Here is a 22,980-nt window from a genome sequence, read left to right as displayed (position 1 = left end):
GAGGTCGTCGGCATACGCAATTTTGGGCCGTCCAAGAGAGTGAGTACATCGTTAAAATAGATGACAAAAATTACCGGTCCCAAGTGGCTTCCCTGGGGCACACCTGAACAAGCGGAGAACTATCTTGAAAAGTAATTTCCAGTTTGCACTGATAACTTTCGTCCTGTTAAATAGCTCCAAAACCAGTCCAGGAGGGATCCACCGAATCCTAAGCGTTCGAGTTTTGCGAATGCAATATCGTGATTTACTTTGACGAAAGCAGAAGACAGATCAGTATAGATGGCGTCAGTTTGGGACTTCATGGCAAAGTTATCTTGCACGAATGATGTGAAAGTCAGCAAATTTGTTGCCGTGGATCTTTTTGGCAAGAAATCGTGTTGATCGTTGGAAAAGTATTGCTTCGAGGACGAGAAAATCGGATCCAGAACAACCAATTCGAACAGTTTGGCTATCGAACAGAGAGCTGAAATTCCACGATAGTTGTCTATATCTTTCTTATCTCCCTTTTTGTGAACAGGAAACATGTAAGCTTCTTTCCAAAGCGAGGGAAAGATTGCGGAGTCCAGCGCAGCTCGAAAAATATGCCTAATGGGAGTCAGTAGATGTGGCATGAAACGTTTCAAGAAAATAGCTGGTATCCCGTCCGGACCCGTAGATGATGAATTTCTAAGCTTAGCTGTAGCCTTCAGAATGGCTGCGTCATCGAATGAAATACCCCAGCAAACATTTATGAAGGTATAACGTAGGAACAACAGAGTTATTCAAACAAATATACCAGATAAAAAGATTGTATTAAACTTACCAAAATAGCATATAGCTACAAAAGTGGAGGCGATATATCTACAAGGACAAGATTCTAACGATTCAATTTTCCAACAAAAAGCAAAATGAACGAAAAAAAAATTCCTCGTCCGAGATTTGAACACCAATCCTCCTTGTTCGTAGTCCGGTATCTTACCACGATGCCAACTCATCAGTTGGTATGGTATTCGCTATAGCTCTATAGGTGAAATTTTCTTTCTACGAACCGGTCAAAGGAAGATACCGGAGAGAGTGTCAATTGAAGGACCGCCCATTTATCGTAAATCAGTTCATTCAAATCGTAAATGTTGAATGAGCATATTCTCAACTTTTTGGAGACATATTTACGAATTGACTGAACTGCTATCCAATCCAATTTTTTTTTGGACAAAACTTGTCGTTAATGATTGATAAAAAATCAGTCAATACAAACGTGTATACGATAGTTATTGAAAATGTCTAAATATTCGATTTGGATTATCATTTCTATTACGATTTCATGTTAGCTGGGACGGCTTAAGGAAGAATCAAGAGGTGGAATATTTCTTACAGCTGTATCCAGTTGTTCTGAGGAAATGGATCCCGTTGTGAAAACGCTTGAAAATTTCTCAGCAAAAAGATTACATATATCAGGATTGGTGTTCGCTGTGTGGTCTTTCAAGAACATTTGAGACGGAAGCCCGGATTCTTTCCGCTGATTTTTGACGTACTTCCAGAAAGATCTCGGGTTGGTCTTAAAATTGCGCTGTAGCCGGTGGAGATAGTTCTGGTAGCAACGTCTGCTGCTTTTTTTTGTATGCCGTGTTTAGCTTGCGGTATTCTTCTTTTGTGCAGAGGGACTTGTGCTTGCTGAAGTATCGAAGAGCACGGTTTTTAGCCGTCTTCAATTGTCGCAGTTGATTAGTGACCCAGGGAGCTCGTGGGTTGGACGGTAAGCTTCGTTTCGGAACATGACGATCGATTATGTAGTTCAGTATGTTAGAGAAAGTCGCAGCGGCAGCATTGGGATTAAAAAGATCGAGCTCTTTCTCCCATTCGATAGAATCCAGAACAAGTGAGATAGCTTCGTAGTCGACGTTTTTGAAGTCCTGGTAGAAAGAAGCAGTTTCCTCTACGGGGGCGTTAATGTCAGTGACATCGGTTGAGGCCACTAAAGCTGGATGATGGGAAACAACTTTGACGAGAGGGGCGGGAGCTAAATCTATAGTCGGTTAAGTTATCTTATTCCACCAGGTCTTTCTTTTGCCTTGAGTCTTCTTTTCACGATTGCCCAGTATTTCTCAATAGGGTGGAACTGGAGACAGTTGGGTGGGTTAAGGTTTTCCGAAACATACAGATCCTCTTTTTCGGCATACCATTCTTGAGAGACTTTGCTGTAGTGACAGTTTGTTGAATCTGGCCAAAACGTTACGGAATGGTCGTGGGGTCAAAAAAACATCAAAATTCGTTTTTAGAGACACTCTTTTTGGTACAGTTCCAACGTCATTATCTTGATTGTACCGAAAACTTTCGTGTTTTTGCCACAGCTGCAAATGCCCTGCCAAATCATAAATTTTCTTGCAAATTTGTCGGCAAAAACAAATTTGGAGGAATTGCATTAAAGTAAAATTTTATTTGTTTTTTTGGCCAAAAAATATTGAGAAATGTATATAATTTTTGACCCTGAATGTATGCAGCAACATTGTCCATCTTTTGAGTACCGTAAACTGGGGGAACTTTGATCAACATGAAATTTTTGCAAATAATCATCATTTACTAAGTATATAGTTAAAATATCTTAAAACTGTCGGTGAATTTTTGACGAACAGGCAAGCATTTTCAATTTAATGTGTTCCGTTCAGGGCGGTCGAACATTCTGATGCCTCAATGCCAGTGATGAATACCACCCTTAAAAATGTTATCCCATTTTTTTAGCTTGATTTTTTTTCATCTGAACTATTATCGAATTTCGGTCTCTCGGATCAAATATTAGTTTAAACTTGAGGAATACTAGGCCTAAAAAAGACCAATATAAGCTTGCAGGGCATAGCATTCCACTGGTTTCAAATTTACCATAATAATTTGGAGCACTCTATTGTCCATATTAACACAAAGACTTCCAATACAAAATCATTCACCCCAACGTAAGCCATTAAACCACTCAAAGTTTAAACGTCTTTTTTTCATCTTTTATTTAGCCCCAAGATGAATCAAGATATGTTTGATTGAGATTGGGATCCTATAGAATTTTTAATTGCTTCTTTATAAACTTGAAAACCAGCTAAGACAAAAATTGTTTTCAACTTTTGTGATTCAAAAATCGAGTGCTTTAATGAACTCTACTGTAAAATTAGTTCTTTGAGGAACGCTAGATTTTTCATAAAAAAAACAGGATGCAAAATAAATTATACTTAAAATTTATAAGAAAAAAATCAATCTTCCGATTTAAGGAATCGATATTTTTTGAACACTTCAAAGGTTTCAGAAAAAAATGTGTCATTTCTCTGTAACCAATACTAAAGTTAACAGGCAAACTGTTACGCCGCAATCAACGTATTTCTCATAAAACTTAATCAATTTCAAGGAAGGCTTAGTTAAGTGATAGGAAACTCAAATAATCCCCTTAGTTCATGGGTGGCCAAGATTTTCAATGTACAATGTACATAAAGGGCCCACAGCAAGGTTGCCGAAAAAATTCTGTGTTTTGACGAAAAAAAATTCTGACTTTCTGTAATTTTTCCAAAATTTCTGTGACGATTTTCTGTGATGCTTTTTTCATTAGTTTCATTCAAAAGTCATGTCAAATTGCATCTTTTTTTACATTTTACTTAAGAAAAATCAATTTATATTATCAATTTTATCATATTTGTCCAGTTCAAAGAAAATTATTATGAATTTGATTTAACATAAAAAAAATAATTTTGAAAAAACGTCCAAAATTTTAAAATTCTGTGAAATCTGTGAATATTCCAAAAATTTTGTGTTTTGTGACACAGATTCTGTGATGAAATTTGGCTCAAATTTCTGTGAAATTTTAGATTTTTCTGTGATTTCGGCAACCTTGTCCCACAGGCGAATGCATGATGCGAAATTGTCATAGACAAATTTAGTTTCTACTATCCGCTAGCATCAAAATACGGCAATTTTGGTAAAAATCTTGGCCGCCCTTGACCTAGTTTATCATTGAGCAAATGGACTTCGAACGCTTTGATATGATAAAAGATATAAATAATTACATAATCCATAATACTTGAAATCCAGATTACATGATATTAAAATAATGCAAACGCAAGCATTAGCTGATTGTTGAATTTGTGCTTTTTTTTGTGTAAAAATGAATCACATTATTTGTTGTTTTCCTTAAAGCATATCAACTTAAGATTGGCATCTACCCTTCGTTTCATATCCCTGGATGTTGGAGCACGCCAAAGGATAACAATCTACAGAAGTCAGATTAGTCCTTCTCTCCCCTAGTTTCCAAGAAAGAAAAAAGCCAATTCGACAACAAGAAAAATTTCATAGTTGATAAAGTTTCTCATTGACGTCGTTTCTCTTCGGTGTGGCCCTTCGACTTCCTTATCGCAGTCAATAAAATCCACCCACACACGCCAGACCGCATTCTTAATTTTTCTTCCCCGAGTATCCCCTATACACTTTCAATAGAACCGATATAAGCTTGCGATGTTCTAGTTTATCGCCTGCATTTAGACAAATATCAAACATCGAGTCGGTGTTTGAGAATTAGATTTTCGTTCTTTTATTTTCCTTTTCCTCCCACCAACCGATTTGTAACATTTTTCCCTCAGAAAAATATCCAATTTTAGATCCTGTTGGACTCGTGTCGTGGTTTTCCTGCAACAGCGGGGTGAAAACTACTACTTCGATAGAATCCCTATAGGAATCTCCGACTCCTCTTGCAGTTGGAGTTTGAATTCAACCGACGACGAAGAGAGAAACAGACAGACCTATTTGTAGGGGAGATAAGACTTCTTATTGGTATTGTTGAGCTCGTACGCAAAAGTACTCCCGCGCTGCAGCATTTTAGGCGTTTTCAGGAGGTGATCCAGATCCGTCGTTCATTCAGTACATAGACGGGTGAGTTTTTTTTATTAGTCCTCTAAAAATTTATGGCCAAAAAACGTTTAAATCAAGCACACCCAAGGGAGTGGTTGCGTTTTTCTCCACTGGGCATAAAGCACCAGTTATGCCGTTTGTAAAACCTTAGCGCTCAAGTTTCGAAAAAATGTTTTGCGGCTCTGAAATTGGCCCGACGAGGTTTGATCCGGTGTCTTTCAATCGAGATATCAGATATCATTGTCGTGCCCTCGCCCTGATGGATTTATGAATTTATTCTGGTTGACCCTGTTTTTCCGAATCTGCCCAAAAATCTTCGGAAGCTGGGTGGACATTCGACGGACGACAAAAGTTGTTTGTCGTCGCCCATCAGTAATACTGACTCAACTAGCTGAGCTCCTTCGAGTGGGGTTAGAATGCGAATATTTGTCAGGGTAGCAAGTTTTGCCGTTACGATTTTATGGCTAAAGTTTGTTTTATTGTCCGGAGAGAATGGATATTGCATATCGATATAGGTTCTAAAGATGGTGGGTAGCAGCATCACCGTCTGGGACTTAAGGGTAAACAATCGATGCGCCAGAGGGTTGGGGAATTGAAGAATGGTATGAATCCGAATGGCAGCCGAGAGGAAGTCATTTTGGGTTTGCTGATGGCGATTTTTGATGTGAGTCAACTGATAGGAGTTTGTTATTGACATTAATGCTTATCGGAATAAGTAACCAACCATTACCTGGCATGGCATTAAAGCTAAAGTTTACATAATTTAGTGGTACCGCCATCGGTTAATTGGCCAAATTTTAAAACGTTCAACCAAGGCTTAATATAAGATATACTAGATAAGGTTTGAAGCTTCAGTAGTTAATTACAAAATGGAGAGAAATAAAATCATTGAAATTAAGAAAAAAAGTTAAATTGTGTAGAGGATCATATTTAAGAAAATTTTCAAGTTTGAAAAATTAAATATTATGTACCTAGATGTTTGATTTAGCAGTCGTAAAACATTGGGGAACATCCATAAATGACGTAGCATTTGAGGGGGAGGGGGGGAGTTTGACTTTGTGTGACGATGTGTGACGAGAGGGGGGGTAGGGGTTCAAGTAAAGCTACGTAGCTTTAATTAAATATCGAAAAAAAAAATCAAAATTGAGCAAAATTATGCCTAATTCAATCCAGTCTGAACATGTAGCTTTTGGCTCCTACTGCCCGACTGTTTTCAAGCGTATCAAGGAGCGTACATGCAAGAAATGCAATTTATATTTTGCTTCAAATGTTCTCCAAAGGAGCATAGCAAAATCCACAAGGCCCCAGCCTCGGATAGAAAGATTCGTCCAAAGCGAATTGTAGGCAAAAGAGGACAAGAAGTGCTGGTCATCACTCCGAAGGGCGATAGAGAGTATGTGGAGGCAGCTGACATCGCAGATGCAATTATTCCAGCCGAACAGACGATGGAGGAAAGCTGCCCAACGATTTCATTTGAATCCCTAATGAAGATAATTTGGACCGACGCAACTGATTGAATACTTACTAGCTATCCTGTTTGTTGAAAGGTAGCTTGATTTTTTTTTGACTAATTGATATGCTTTTTTAAACTTCCAATTTTAAATTCTTTCCCTTTTTTCGTTATTTTTTGTATAATTCTTGCAAAATGCTGATAATAAAAGTAAAAATTGAAAACCGATTTTTAAAAAGGGGGGGAGGGTTAATTAAAGCTACGTTATTATCTAGGGGGGGTCTATGACTTTGTGACGAAATGCTACGAGGGGGTTAGGGGGGTTATAAAAACTCAAAAAAAAGCTACGTCATTTATGGATGTTCCCTTGAAAGTTTCATAAAAAAAAACACTTTCGTAACCTACACTTCCGGTCAAAAGTTTGGGATAAGGGTTGTAGTGACCGAATGTAGGAAATAAGGTATGAAGGTATTCAAAATTAACAACCTTTATACCTATGTACATACCTTATTTCCTACAAGGGTATGGAAGATTTTTGTCATTTGGGCCATTTTTGTCATTTTTGTCATTTTTCGTAATTTTTGTAATTTTTGTAATTTCTGTAATTTTTGTAATTTTTGTAATTTTTGTAATTTTTGTAATTTTTGTAATTTTTGTAATTTTTGTAATTTTTGTAATTTTTGTAATTTTTGTAATTTTTGTAATTTTTGTAATTTTTGTAATTTTTGTAATTTTTGTAATTTTTGTAATTTTTGTAATTTTTGTAATTTTTGTCATTTTTGTAATTTTTGAAATTTTTGTAATTTTTGTAATTTTTGAAATTTTTGTAATTTTCGTAATTTTTGTAATTTTTGTAATTTTTGTAATTTTTGTAATTTTTGTAATTTTTGTCATTTTTGTCATTTTTGTCATTTTTGTAACTTTTGTAATTTTTGTAATTTTTCTAATTTTTGAGATTTTTGTCATTTTTGTCATTTTTGTCATTTTTGTCATTTTTGTCATTTTTGTCATTTTTGTCATTTTTGTCATTTTTGTCATTGTTGTCATTTTTGTCATTTTTGTCATTTTTGTCATTTTTGTCATTTTTGTCATTTTTGTCATTTTTGTCATTTTTGTCATTTTTGTCATTTTTGTCATTGTTGTCATTTTTGTCATTTTTGTCATTTTTGTCATTTTTGTCATTTTTGTCATTTTTGTCATTTTTGTCATTTTTGTCATTTTTGTCATTTTTGTCATTTTTGTCATTTTTGTCATATTTGTCATTTTTGTCATTTTTTTTTTTTTGTCATTTTTGTCATTTTTGTCATTTTTGTCATTTTTGTCATTTTTGTCATTTTTGTCATTTTTGTCATTTTTGTCATTTTTGTCATTTTTATAATTTTTGTCATTTTTGTCATTTTTGTCATTTTTGTCATTTTTGTCATTTTTGTCATTTTTGTCATTTTTGTCATTTTTGTCATTTTTGTCATTTTTGTCATTTTTGTCATTTTCGTCATTTTTGTCATTTTTGTCATTTTTGTCATTTTTGTCATTTTTGTCATTTTTGTCATTTTTGTCATTTTTGTCATTTTTGTCATTTTTGTCATTTTTGTCATTTTTGTCATTTTTGTCATTTTTGTCATTTTTGTCATTTTTGTCATTTTTGTCATTTTTGTCATTTTTGTCATTTTTGTCATTTTTGTCATTTTTGTCATTTTTGTCATTTTTGTCATTTTTGTCATTTTTGTCATTTTTGTCATTTTTGTCATTTTTGTCATTTTTGTCATTTTTGTCATTTTTGTCATTTTTGTCATTTTTGTCATTTTTGTCATTTTTGTCATTTTTGTCATTTTTGTCATTTTTGTCATTTTTGTCATTTTTGTCATTTTTGTCATTTTTGTCATTTTTGTCATTTTTGTCATTTTTGTCATTTTTGTCATTTTTGTCATTTTTGTCATTTTTGTCATTTTTGTCATTTTTGTCATTTTTGTCATTTTTGTCATTTTTGTCATTTTTGTGATTTTTTTCATTTTTTTCATTTTTGTCATTTTTATCATTTTTGTTATTTTTGTCATTTTTGTCATTTTTGTTATTTTTGTCATTTATGTCATTTATGTCATTTTTATCATTTTTGTTATTTTTTATCATTTTTGTCATTTTTGTTATTTTTTATCATTTTTGTCATTTTTGTCATTTTCGTCATTTTTGTCATTTTTGTCATTTTTGTCACTTTTGTCATTTTTATCATTTTTGTCTTTTTTGTCATTTTTGTCATTTTTGTCAATTTTATTGGTTTTGTTATTTTTGTCATTTTGTTTCTTGGCTTCAGTTTGATTTCACACTCCAAATTCTCATGATAATTGTAAATTTCAGCAACTTTACATGTTAATAATGAAACATTTAAAAAAAGTGATTGACTGATTGCATTGATTGCAATGGTATTTTTATTTTTAGTCGAGAATTATTTCTACAGTTAAAAATATTAACCGTTGATTATCAGTTTTTTCATAAAACTTTTGGTTAAAAAAAACTGGTAGCAATTCAAGCATCCATAATTGGCATCCATTCGAGTTTACATCGGATCTTGACTTTCGCCATGGCACCAGCATCGAAACGGGATCAGAATCCAAGTAAGTGACTGCCTGTACGTTTGTATGTGTTGTATATGTCGGATTTCCGATGGCATGTCCGTTACCAGGTTCCGTTTCCAGGACTGGCGCTCACGTTCGTCTATTCGTTAGTTTGCAACTCCACATTTCCACCCGATATTTAGGATTAAAAATGTAATTAACTTTTTTTTCTTTCTCAGACCGAAGAGTAGCTTTTCTTAAACCGACCGACTGGCGTTCTGGAGCAAAACACGCACAATCACATGTCGTTTCCGGGATATGCCGGCTTTTGTTATTTTTCTACGGTATAACCAACGGTAGAATTTTTCGGAACTCCCTTCAGGTGGAAGGATAAGCTGACAACCAGCCCGGTGAATCTTGGTGTGGGGGGATGATTATTTGGGTTGGGAAAAAGGACCATGAGCGTGGGGAAATAGCGGAATTCCTCGGGGAATTAACCATCGGCAACGGATAATTCTAGCAACAGGCCAATGAACCGGCTTTTATTCAACAAAATTCCTTTCAGGTGTTAGGGGTTTTGTAGTATGTAGTAGACTTCATCGTGCCTTGCCCTGACAGCTGATTTGCGGGTGCCGGAATTAGATTTGAGGTTTCCGGTCGATGAATCGTGCCAGCAAAAATACGGAGTGTAGGTAATACGACCAAGCCAAGCTTCCTAGCCAAGAGTTGATGGTGATGGTAATTAAGAATTCAATTATCTCTGCGAAATTCTCCCAGGACGTTAACCGGCAGCCATCAAATTTGTTGTAAGTTTGTGTACAACTTTTGTGCGGAACGTACTTTGCAAACTGTCAGATTTGGCACAATAACTGACAGAGCGAAAATTAGCTGGCGTCACCTGCTCGCAATCGGAAGTGGTGCTAATGAAATGTGCGGTTATTTATGTTTAACTTTTTATTATGAGGAGAGCCGTTTTCATTTTCTCCTCATTTCTTTTGAGCTAAATTGAACTTTCTTCTTGGGTGAAAAGGTGAAACTACATTGTTGGAGCTTCTAACAGATTATTTCGAACTGATTATACCTAGAAGATTATACTTACCTGATTTTTTTTCCGAAATTCCTGTAGAAAATTGCAGAAAAAAGGGATGTACAGTACATATTTTAATCCTAATTTTGTGCATTATATTTATCATTTGCGCAAATGCAAAAGGTGTTAAATCTAGGGGAAAATCGGATAAAACGACACAGCGGGTAAAATATTTCGAAAATTACCATGTCCTACGGGTTCCCAACATGCAAAAATATTTTTATTTATCAAGCAAAAATCCTAAAAGTTGCCTAAATGTTATTGTAAAAAACCATTTAAAATGTTTAAAAAAATCTACTCGATTTACAGCTTCAGTTGATAGTCACTATCTTTGTGTTCGTCCCATTGTAAGAATGCTGTTGATTTTGTATTCCTTGTATACAAAGACCCTATGACCAATTATGTGCTCCCAATTCAGATTTCCTTGAAAGAAAATGTTTATCTTGAAGAAATTGTCTCAAATGTGTCAAAATTGACATTCTACATTCTGGCTTAAATATTCTGCTTACAAATTGCTGAATTTAAAATTGAAATGTTTTAAATTTATGCTGATTTAACATAACATTTATCGAAGCTCCCGCTGTAAAGCCAGTTATTGGAGCAATTTCGTGATTACCCAAAAGCCACGCGTTTCGTATTTATAAAACTGTTAATCTCGTTAGCCGGAACTGCCTTTGATGTTTCCGCTGCTTGCATCTTTTCAAGGCGGGCCAGGCTCGGGTAATACGAAAGCAAAACCACGGCTTTTCTCGATTTCGTTCGGATAGAGGGTAAAAATTCCCCAGCATCCAAATTACACCACGTAGGAGGGATGCCGCATATAATGCATCCATTTTTCAATTTACTTTAAACCCTGCCCTGACGCTTGAAGGTAAGCAGACCATACCTACACGGTTATTTTCTTTCCGCGAGCAGCTAAATGAACCCCTCAATTTTACTATCAGAATCACCCTCATGTATTGAGTGAATAAAAAACAGGAGGGATACTTTTTCTAAGCCTGACGTGACTTGCCGTCTTTCCAATAGCAGCACTTCGTCTTATTAGGGGCCCCATTTTTTCTTCTACTTATTTTTTACTGAAAGAGTAATCCCCTTTCCTAGCTGCTCCTAGAACTATGCAAAACGTGTTGCTTCGTGCTCTTGCGTCCCCTCTTAGCAGATAGAGGTGATGCATTTTTTTCTGCCTTTGAGCCCAGCCATTATGGAAGAAGAGGAAGAAAAATTGAGCAGCAGCAAAAAGGTACGAAGTACTTTGCATAACTTTTGGCGTTACCGAAAGCCAAAGAGCAGCAGTCAGTCGCCCCTTCTTGATAGAGAAAGCCCGACCATGGATGGGATCACACTCGTTATCTCACCAGAAACAGGAAGAAGGTTTCGGAAGATCGAACTTCTTCTGGCTCGAAAAATCCTAAGGAAGAATACCTTCGAAATGTAACAGCTAGCAAAGCAATGGACCAGGACACACCAGGACCAACAGCAGGAAAAGTCGTCCTTATTCTTCATTTGTGTGCAGTCGTTCTTCACGGCTGCCGGTTGTCGTTACCGAATCGATTTGAGCAAATTGAATATTTACATCTCTGGTCCTGCGATTTGCGAAGCCAGGCAACGCATGTCTCGGTTGTTTTCTGGAAGGAAGCTGCTCGACGTTCTTAAGACGAGAGGGAAGCAAATTTCCGCCCAACCCTCGATGGGCGCGTTTATTATCATATATTTTCATTACCTTTAACGACCCTCTGGATTCCTTTCCGGGTCGCGATTTCTTCTGTTCATTCATCATTTTGTCCTTTGCTGCAGAACTCGTTTGTTTCTTTATTATTTCAAATTTAAAATTAAAGTGAGTTAAGTAATTGTGTTAGTGATAGACAGGCTGTTGAAAAATCGTGATTATAATCACGTTTTAAGTTTTTCTAATTTAAACTTAATAAGATATAACTTCGATTCAAGATTTCCAAAGATCAATAAAGAATAAAAATCAGCTTTTAATGATTGGACGAACGCAACTGGGTTTAAAATGCTAAAATCCAATCTTCAATTTGTTTGGTAATAACCTTTTTCAATTAGCTTATTGCTTTCAATGATTCCGATACCTTCGGATGAAAGAAGTTCTCTCAACAGCACCCAAAAAACCACCCCAGATTCCAGAAACACGTATTGGACCATGTTTGGTGTACGCATTCCATAATGGGATAACGAAAAGGATGATGCTTTGATCTTGAATCCCCGGTTGAGAGCTAAGTGCAAACATTCTAGAGCGGATCTAGGTCAGCAAAAAAAACAGAATCATTAATAACCCGCTAATCAAATGCATTAACTTGATTAGCTCGTTGTTCGTTTGATATCGTGTAAAAAATATCTTCCGTTTTCGGTTCCAGGTCTGTTTTGTTTCCGGATATTGTCGCGTGTGCACAATTATCAACAGTTGAGCGATTTCTGGTTTTCGATTAAATTGATTCTGCTGGTTACGGGATTTCCTTTGAATAAGCCGAATTGCCGTGCCTCTTTCAAACATCAAGGGCACTTATGTTTTTCAAGAAACATAATTTTCACAAACATCAATTTATGATTATTTTTTCGCACAAGTTTTGAATTCAGAAGGCTTTGATTACACTTTAAAATAATGTTTAAATTTTAATTGCAATTGCAGATAAGGAATGATAAACATATTGAGTTCTTCTTTATAAAAAAAAAAAAGAAATTTTGAAAGTGTTTATATTTCCAACTTTGAATCTACTGTTCCTGGTTTGGAACTGGACTCATTATTGGAGCCAGATCTGAAACACCTAATGAAAGTATGGGGGCACGCAAAAATATCTCCAACTTTAAACATTTCTTTAAAATTTTATATTTTAACCCTTCGTTTCATAAAGTTACAAATATGCAACAATTAATTAAAACTGTTCTAAACTTCACATTTAGCTAAAAAGTAAATTTTTTTTTCGATGGGAATAATATTTCTAATTTCAAGATCACGTTCAATTAAAAAAAAAATATTTTTAGTGTTTAAAGGAACAAAAAAAAACCCACTTGAATCTGAAAAATATGGAATGTGGAAAAAGCCTAATTTTTCAAATATTTGGCCTAGTGTAATTCATATTGAGAATTTTTTTTCGACTCAAAAAAAATATTTTCGTATTCCCACTAAAGTAATTTACATAATAAACAAAATTTGAGATTTTTTTTTGTTTTTTCTCTGATATAATAGGTTTTCAATAACTGTTGCAAATTTGCAACACCATGCAACGGTAGTACCCTAGCTAGTTATATGGGTTCCATAGTGTGTTTTCGAAACTTGCATCGTTAAACAGTGTATTTGTTTCCCGATGACAATGTTTACGTTATTAATGATTAATTATCATGTTCAGGCCGTATTAAGAGGGGGGGGATGAGAAAAATTGACCCCCCCCCCTCTGAATAAAGAGGGCCCCCGTGGTGAAAAAAATAAAAGTTTTGCTCTAAACCGTTATCAAAACTAGAAAAATATTATTAAAAGTTCAAAATTTATCAAACTTTAAACTAGGACGGGTCCGAATAATTAACTTATTTAGGATTTGTAATTCAGCGTATGTAAAACACATTAAAAAAATGTAGGATTCCTTCATAACTTGCAAAATAAGCATACAACAATTTTCAAAAGTTCTATTATATTGAACGTGATTCAAACTCAAGTACGGGGCTTTATCCAGAGAGTTTAAAAATCTTAAAACAAACAACGAATACGCTTTTTTTATTTTTCCACTTGAAAATTCAGTACTATCTGCCAACATTCGATAACCGAGGTTTGAAGTATTGTTTTGCCTTTTTTTCTTCTTAGAGATGAGTGAATGATTTGATTGAAAATTACAATGCTCATTATTTTTTACTAAAGTATGAGCCGTTTCTTATTATCAATCAACGAAAAATGCTTTTTATTCATACTATTCAACCTTTTCCTGGAAGCTCTGGAAGTTGATTTTAAATTGAAATTTTTTTTTCTCAAATTTAGTTTTATTTTTATTTCTTTTTTATTCTTAAACTGATTTCAAGTTTGAATTCTAATTTTAGAATCATGTTCCAAATTCTAATGCTCATTCCGAAGAAATCTTTATTGTTCTTTTAATTTTGCCAACAAATGATATGTAATAGTTTAATGTAATTTGTAATTGGATCATTCCTTCAAACTAAATTGAGACTTTGCTCTTCAATACTCAAGTTTGTTTATTAAAACTGGCATATAGTTATGGTATGATTTAAGATTAAGAATCTTTATCAGAACAAATTTAAATACGTTTTTGGAATTGATTTGTGCTGATTTGTTCAAGGTTATGTTCAGAAAAGTTGTATAGGTAAGAAGCTTTCCATTTTGCCGCCGGTCGTGACCTAGAGGATAGCGTTCCAGCCATCTAAGCCAAAGCCCATGAGATCGAATCCCGATCACGGCACATATAGTGCTCTTTCCGTGTTCTGGTGGTAAGATGCTAGCCATAAAATCCTTGAAAGATGTACGCCTTAAAGTTAAGTAAATTAGATCTCTTCAAAGAAACATGAAGTTTCACTGAGATCCTATATGTGTGTGTTCGTTTTTTTAGCACCTTCAAGCAAACGTAAGGAATAATTTCCTCAGTAGGTGGTATATTATCGCATAACTACTCTTAGTTAATTTCTCGAGAGTCTTTGTAGTCTAGTGGATAAGCTGGTGCGAGTCTGGTTCCGATGTGCCAGGCTGGGTTCGATTCCCGGTTTCGGCGAGACAACTTTTGGGTTCGAATCCCATAAGAAGCCGACAAGTAAGATGTGTTTCCTCTTATAACTGATTATATGAATGTTTAACCAGCTGCCAGCTGGCCAGGTATATGCGCGGATGCCGGAATACCTCTAAGTAACCTGATTGACTCGTTCTTCCAAAATATACCTACATACGAAGCCATGGGGTCGGTCCAAGAATGCATGTAAGCACATACTTAGGCAGAAACTGCGGTGAATCCGTGCACCCATGGTGGAAAACCAACATACATAACTACTCCCAGATAAATTCTAAACTTTCCGGTGTCCAGAAATCTAGATTTGCGAAGTTCCTGTGCGAAAACTATGATTAGTGCAAAAGAAATTAGGAATAAGCATTTATTTCCAGTTGTCGATTTTTTCGAGAAAAAATAAAAAATCATGAAATGAAGGGTTAAGATTTGATTTTCTATCTATTATCTGATGACAATAAATTTTTCTCAAGTAACATGAGATGCATCAATTCTATGAAAATTAGACTTTATAAAGTTCTTTTATTCAAACTACAATATACATACATATAACAAACGACCAAACGCTTTGCTCTACAAAAAGGTTACCGAGAGATCCTTGTTCCTTGAAAACTAACTTCTCCAGTTTTCAGACATTCTCTCAATGGGAATCAAAAACTACTCGAGGAAAAAAATTTCAATTCCTGGACAAAAAACCTCGAATTCTATTGAATTTCAACGATGCATGAGAAAACAATGAAATAAATTTTCGTTGAAGGTGAAATTGACAAGAAAATTTGGTTGAATGGATCATTAAAATTTTGAAATTAGAATTCATGAGTCTCTGGTTTGGATTTCAATTCAAGTATGGATGAAAAATCGATTTCGGTAAATATTATTTTTGTACATAAATTCGTTCAAAATTCTACAAAATCTAACCCGCCTTTATTCTGATTCCATTAAAACTTGACTCATGTTTGCTTTATTTTTATAAATTCTCAGTGATCTTTCAACAAAAGTTTATTGCCGTATTTGAAATATTGCAGTTTGAAAGAAAAAAGTCAAGAAATTGAATTTTAGTTGAATGACTGTACGTCAACTCCCAGAAATCTGAACCCAAAAACTTGCTTTGAGCTGATTTTTTTGCAAACTTGACAACAACAAAAAATGTTGCAATAACGAAGCGTCAATTTTCGAAAAAAAAAAATCCCGTCACCGGGGTGTCAGGTGTCCTGATTTATCAGGATTTGTCTTAGTTTTCGAGAGGCCGTCCTAATTTTTGAAAAATTACCCTTAAAATGTCCTGATTTTTGAAAAATTACGCTTAAAATGTCCTGATTATTTAAAAATATCTAAATTATTACTTAATTTATTATTAAATGATTGTCAAATAAATAATTAAATAGTTTAACCAGTTTATCCGATGATCTTTGGTTAGAATGATATTAAAATGGTAAACTTAACAGAAGGCCAGCCAAGATTCTGCTAGCATCAGTTATATAATTTGAGGCGACTTCAGCACCTGTATTTCGCCTTTAGTTATGCAATCCAAGCAGTGCTGCGTGTTATTTTCATCAATTTAGTGGTGTCCTGAAAAATCCTGTTTTTTTTTAACGCTGTGTCCTGATTTTTGACAAAACCACCTGGCATCTCTGCGCATCACCGTGGCGTTCACTGACAAAACATCACACACATTAGTTTGTGAAATTTCACACATTTTGGAAATCAGTAGACCAACACATTAAATGTGTGTACGTACTGCTGCACATTAATGTAAAACACCCTGTAAGGAAAAGAAGTGTGTGCGTTTCACACATTATGCAGGAAGCGTTGAAAACGAGAAAATGTGTGAAATAATAAAGCGCTTGGAAAGGAAAATGTTTAAAATGAATTAATATGGAAGAGGGCCGCTATTTTTAAGCATGCCTGGAACCCAATGAAATGCTGGTAGTTCATAAAACTGAAAATTTTCATCATTTTTCGGTTTGTGAGGAAACTTCTTTTCAGTTTTTGCCGAACAATTTCTCCATTGGCACAGGCAGCAATCAGTGGGCTGAATCTAAGAAATCTAGAAAAAAGGAATATAATAAATTATTAGGTTCATGTTTGAATAATGACCAACTTACTCCAATTCGTTACGACGATTCAGCCGTATAAATTCTTCGACGTAGTTTGTATATGGCTGACACCAATTGATTGAGAAAACAACAAGTGTGATTTCACACACTTTCATCTTACACAGACTGAACCGGATAATGTGTAAATTTCGAATCTGCATGGTGTGTAAAAATCACAAATCGGTTTGACAGCTCCAAATATTTGCCGATAATGTGTGAAATATTTTTGCAAAAATGTGTGAAATGATTTATCAGAGAAACGTTATTACTCATAATAAAGGATGTACAGATAAAACCTTAAACCCATTTTTAAAAATTACTAGCTGATCCCGTACGAACTGCGTTTCGTTTCAAGCTTTAAAACTGAGGAGTTTGTATTGGATTGATTATTGTGGCACATTTTTATGACAAAATTGCTTTAAATATTTAACAGTATTTAGAAGCGACCCATTTGCTTGTCTGCCAAACTGAAATTCTAAATAAGAAATTTATAGACCGTCGGAAAGAATCTCCCGTGTACGAATTTTTGTCTTAATCTGATGCATAGTAATATGAACGATAACTTTTTGTGTTGTCTGATATGAAATTGGAAATCAGGAATAGATCCTTCGTCCTTCAAAACTCCCGTGCATGGATTTTCGTCTCGAATAGAAACCTAATTATTGCAACAGCATTAAAAAGTTTATAGAAACAACCCCTTTTTCTGTTGTCTGATTCAAAATTTGAATCCCGGAATCAATTTTCCGTTTTGAAAAACTCCGTGAATGAATAGACGGCCTATAGACTCGAAAACTACTAAACCGATTTGCGTGAAACTTGGTAGATGGGGGTATTGGAGACCGAGGAAGATTTCTATAATAGTTTGGGATCCCTCTCTCTTCCTGGAAGAAGGGAGGTGGTCTCTCATATAAAAGTAATAAGTCCTTTTAACTCGAGAACTGAGCATGTAAATGGAACCAAATTTGACATGGGATTGTATTTCCGTACGAGAAAAGTTTCTATGATGATTTGCTACTCCTCATTTTCTCCCGTCGGGAAAAAAGAAGGGGAGAAGGGGCTCTCTTACATTTTTTTTAAAACTCAGAACTAATAAAGAAAATGGAACCACATTTGGCATGGGAGGGTATTTGAATACGAGAAATGATTGTATGATCATTTCTTTCAGCGGGGAAATATAAATGGAAAAGGATTCCATACAATTTTTGCAAAACTTAAAAATTTATCGAGCAAATGAAACCAAATTTGGCATCAAAAGGAAATGAGAATAAGAAATATTTCTATGAATATTAAGTACTCATCTCTTCATCCAATGAAGGGATAGAAAAGGAAATGGGACTCTCTAACAAGTTTTTGCATTAGCTAACCAGCTAATCAAGAAACGGAACCAAAATTTGCATTTGCACCAAAAATTGCAATACGAGAAATATTTCCTTAATTATTTGTAATCATTCCTTTCTTGCAGTAGAAGCATAGGGTTGACGATATAGGAAGGGGAGTGGAGGGCTTCCATACAATTTTTTTAAATAATCCAAGAATTCATCTAACAAATGGACAAAATTATAAAAAATTATGGGTATACTTGATTCCTTCGCTATATCTCGAATCCCGAATGTCATATAAATATCAAATGTTCTAGAAAAATGTGCCAAATAGAACACAACAACAATGCTGTTCTTAGCAAATTAAAAAAAAATCATTTTCGAGTAATTGAACTTTGTTTGAAAATTTTTACAAAATGTGATTTGGAGATCTTTTTTTGTCCCTTTAAAATGTTTCTCACAAGAAAAAATAAAAAAAAAATATTTATTCCAATATGTCCATCGTTAGAGTATAATATGAATTTCAAAATGCCATATTTTCAAAGCAATAGTAAATTCTCATTTTTTCTAGAAGAAGTTTTCCAAAATGTATGTTATGGGTATAATTGATCCCTGAAGTCCAAAAAGCTGTATTTTTCATCTGATTGGATCGTGATCATTGATTATCATGAAATTACAAAAATCTGACCAATAACTAATGTTTATCGAGGCACTATCTGTTGAAAAGGGCTAAAAATACTGTATCTATCTTAAAAACTAGAAAATTGTGCCTTAAAGTATGCAATGACTCTAGGGTAGAATACAAATTTTTATAATTCTCTTTGTCTGATACTTACAAACTGTAAAATGATAACTAATATGGCAAGAAATAGTCAACGGATTAGATTTTTGCCAAGGGTCAGGGCACTCTGAATAAGGGATCAATTCTCCTTTAAAGCTTAGTTCTTTTAGAAATGGGACACTTTCATTTGCCAATAGCTCGTTAACTAGTTATTGGATATTGAAAACTTTGACAGCATTTTGTTGCCTGTAAAAAGTACTATTTGACCTATTTTTTTCAAAATTTAATATTTACGCGTTTTTGAGATATGTACGATGCAAGAGAAAAAGAAAAAAATAATTTTGCACAGTTTCCTTGAAAATACGTCATTATCAAATTGATAGCTGACAAAACCGTTGATTATTCAAAGAATTACTGAGTTTCTGTGGTGGATAAGTATGCAAACACTGTCAATAATGTCCACAAAGTTCAAATCAAGCATTGGAGAGAAGCACATGATCGGCAACAACGGTTCAGGCTCATCAAGGAAGTCGAGTCTCATACCAGCATTTTTAATTTTCAATAAACGAAAAACTAAGGGTAGATCGCTGAAACGTCCAAAACAATTTTCTCCGATAAGCTGAAAGTGTTGCCTAGTGATGACTCATTGAAATCCAACCTCAAACAACCATTTTTTGATAGTTCCAAAGCTCTTAAGCTGAAAAACCGGTACCGAAAAAAAACGTTCAAAAATGTGGTCAAAAATATTCAAATTTGTTCATTTCGAAACAACTGTATCCACTAAAATGCTTCCAGTTTCCAGTGTCCAGAGAAGAATTGGACCAAAAAGTATCAGAAATTGAAGAAGGAGGGTGAAGCTACCTAAAATATAAATTTTACGAAGTATAAGTTGGAGAAACTGATCAATACCATGACTGAAAAAAGTGTGCGCCGGCCAATGGGAGATACCACGAATAAAGTAGAAATTTCTTTAACAAAAAACGGTAAATATTTTTTTTCAAATTTTTTCATAAAAGTTCATAACATTACCTTCTTTTTCTTCATAGAAAGTATTTCGTTCAAACGAATGGTTTTTTAGATACAGGCATTCGTAAATGTCCCATTTCTAAAAGAACTAAGCTTTAGTAAAGGATCAAGTCTTCTGTAACTTAAAAAATATCGCAATTTTTTTAGTCTCAGGAAAACGCTTTTTGCTCAGCTTCAAGTTCAGATATTGTCTTAACTTTTGGAGCATATTAACTTGAAATTACACGCTGTCAGAAAATGCAAAAGACGGCAAGTTGCTAAATTTTCCTGAAAAGATATGATGAAAATAAAAAAAGGGGATCAAGTTTCCCCATCCTCCCCAACAATTTTGTAAGCAAAAGTTATCAATTTATGTTGACGAAACCAGCAAATGGAATCAGACATGGAATAGGAAGATATTTGAGTACGAGATATGTTATACGATTGTTATAGATCCTTACGCCTTGCAGTGCGGAGAGGGTAGGAAATGTTCCATGTAAATTTATCAACCATTGTGATTAAATTTGATATGAAAGGGTTTTCGGGTACGAAAAATTGAGTATGATTATTAGAGACCCCCACTTCATTTTAGCATTGGAGGATGTGAAGGACAGAAGAGCTCCCTTACCGGTTTTTAATTGCATAAATCGAAATATTTTCATTCTTATCAAACAAATGGAGCCAATGTGGCATGTGACATTTTTCAGATACTCAAGATTTTTCTATGGTATAGTCCGTTAGCCTTTCCCGCATTGGGAAGGGTAGAGGGTGGGGAATTTATTTCGATTAATTTATTGATTAATTTAAAATTTATGAAGCTCATGGGCAAGTTTTCATCAGAATGCAATGTATAATAATGTCAATATTGCGAAACCAATATTTGTCTTGTATGGATGACCTTCAGAAGGGGTCATCCGAAAATCTAAAAACATTTTTCATCATTACTTGTCCTAATGAACATCGATGTCAAATGTCAACTCTCTAACTCTTAAGACGGCTAAGTCTACTGAAAACAAACTCACAAACGAACTAACAAACAAATAAACCCTCAGAAATTGCTTTTTATACTTAAACATATAAGATGTATTGATTTCCAATAAGTGTTTGATGTAAACAACAACATATTTTTTTACTTTCTGTCTCAGAAAGACAAAATCTGATGCCAGATTTGAATCTGGAAAGTTTTTTCATCTTATCATTAGTTATTTTTACGTTAGGCACTTGAAATGCAGCTTCGTTATTTGCCAAAAGTCATATCTCTAAAAAAAAAGCTTCCAGACAATTTGTCATACAGCACGTATGCGAACTGGAAAAATCTGGGCAGTTTTATAAAAAAAAACCTAGCAAAATCTAGGCATATGAATATATAATTGACGACCATAAAGCCGGGCAATATCCCGGCAAATTTCGTCAAAACCCAGAAATGACTCAATAAAAATTGAAATAAAAAACTGTAACTTTTTTGTTTTTAAGGCCTCCAAAAATTATTCATGATCATTTCTATTAAGTTTTGCCAGAAAATTTCATTTTGTGTTCAGAAATAAGGAAGTTTTGCACCAAAAGTTGATTTTTTTTTGTTGGGTTTGCCAAATAAAGCAAACAGATCCGGAATAACCCAGATAAAATCATAAAAATATATTAAATTTTTTGGTGGTTCACCAAGGTCAAAAAATGACAATTAATATCGCATTGTAATCTCCATTGAGCAATATAAATTACTCTTCCAGGAAGCACTTGTATCTAGTGTAAGGTACATTTCGTAATCATATCGAGGCAAATTAGTCCCCTCCTTATGCTTTGAGATAAGATTTAGAGTGTGAGTAACGTGTTTCCCCCATAAGATAAATATTTTTTAGTGGAAACTTTATTCATTTAAAATTTTATACCATGGTGGTTTAGAACGATATTGAGTGTGAGTAGCCAGCCCCAAAAAACAGACAAATAAATTATTCATATTTTCTTATTTGCCTCCGGGTTGCGTCCAGGGAAATGGTACTTCAATGTTTCCATGTAAACCAAACCTTCCATCCAGCAGCAGTGAGATTGCATTTCCCCAAAGGAAGTTCCGAGCCCCAAATACAGAAGATCCGAGCGAAATGATATTATATCTCCGCGCAAAGTTTGGCTTACCAGAAAAGGGTTCGCCTAGTTTGAATTGCCGTTTTGAATGGGTTCTCAGAAATTTGATAACCATAACCAGCCTGCGAATTTTCCGCAAACAAATTTATATGGTTTTTGTTTTCTTGGTGTGGAGATTTTTTAACTGAGTTTTTGTGTTTTCATAAACAATTGTGTGCTTACTTTTAATTATTTTTTTCGTACAGTTTGAGATACCTATTTTTTCAGGAAATTAAGCAACAAGATAGAATTATTGATGAAAAACTACCATTTGTATAGAAGAATTCGAAACAAAATAATTCAACTCAGCATCACATAAAACATTCAGCTTCCAGCTGCGATTGATACAAATTGACTTTCAGTTTGAAATGAATTTCAAAATTCAAAACCCAAAGTCAGCTTCCGGGGGCAACCAATTTTTCACTCACAAAGCGCAACCCGCATTTGGCGCTCGGTTCTTAATTTGACTTGAGCCAACAGCTTTTCCAGGCATCCAAACCAAACAACAGCAGCGGCACTGGAAAAGCACCAAAACTCTACCCCGTTAATGCTTTCATCTGGCCATATATTATTTACTGGGTGCAAAAATTTTCCGTTGCACATTTTCTCACACCAGCAACTAACTAAGTATAGCGACTAAGAACCGAAACCAACCTCGAAGATACTAGGTTGTAGTTACTTTCTATCGTTTTTTGCTGTTGTTGCTGCTGTTGCCAGGGAAAGAAGTTAAGCCTTGTTGCCGGAACTTTGGCTGGGTTATAGTTTAGTTGGTTGGTTTTTCCTCGGACCGTCGTTCCTACCCACTGAATGCTGCAGAAATCTCATAAGAAATAGATTTATATTTATGCAAAACTGTTATAAGAGAAGGATGTTTGCATTGCTTGTGGTGCTCCGCGACGTGGAAAGGTGACAAGAACTCCATCGCTCCCTTCAAACTACAATTCTAATTCGATTATTTTTTAAGCATGATTTTTCGGATTATTTTTCTTAG

At 34.6% G+C, this 22,980-nt stretch overlaps 1 protein-coding gene across 1 annotated transcript in view; it reads left to right on the top strand.

Moving 5' to 3' along the window:
• Nucleotides 1-8,879: 8,879 nt before the first annotated feature.
• The window catches only part of LOC129743468 (uncharacterized), a 30,093-nt gene continuing 15,992 nt past the window's right edge, over nt 8,880-22,980 (top strand). The window contains exon 1 of the mRNA XM_055735504.1: nt 8,880-8,913. Coding sequence (XP_055591479.1) covers nt 8,880-8,913 — 34 coding nt within the window. The remainder of the gene's footprint in view (nt 8,914-22,980) is intronic.

This window comes from Uranotaenia lowii, chromosome 2 (genome assembly GCF_029784155.1).
Source record: "Uranotaenia lowii strain MFRU-FL chromosome 2, ASM2978415v1, whole genome shotgun sequence".
NCBI classification, from domain to species: domain Eukaryota; kingdom Metazoa; phylum Arthropoda; class Insecta; order Diptera; family Culicidae; genus Uranotaenia; species Uranotaenia lowii.
Note: the sequence above shows the minus strand (reverse complement) of the source record. Positions and strands in the feature narration are given on the sequence as shown.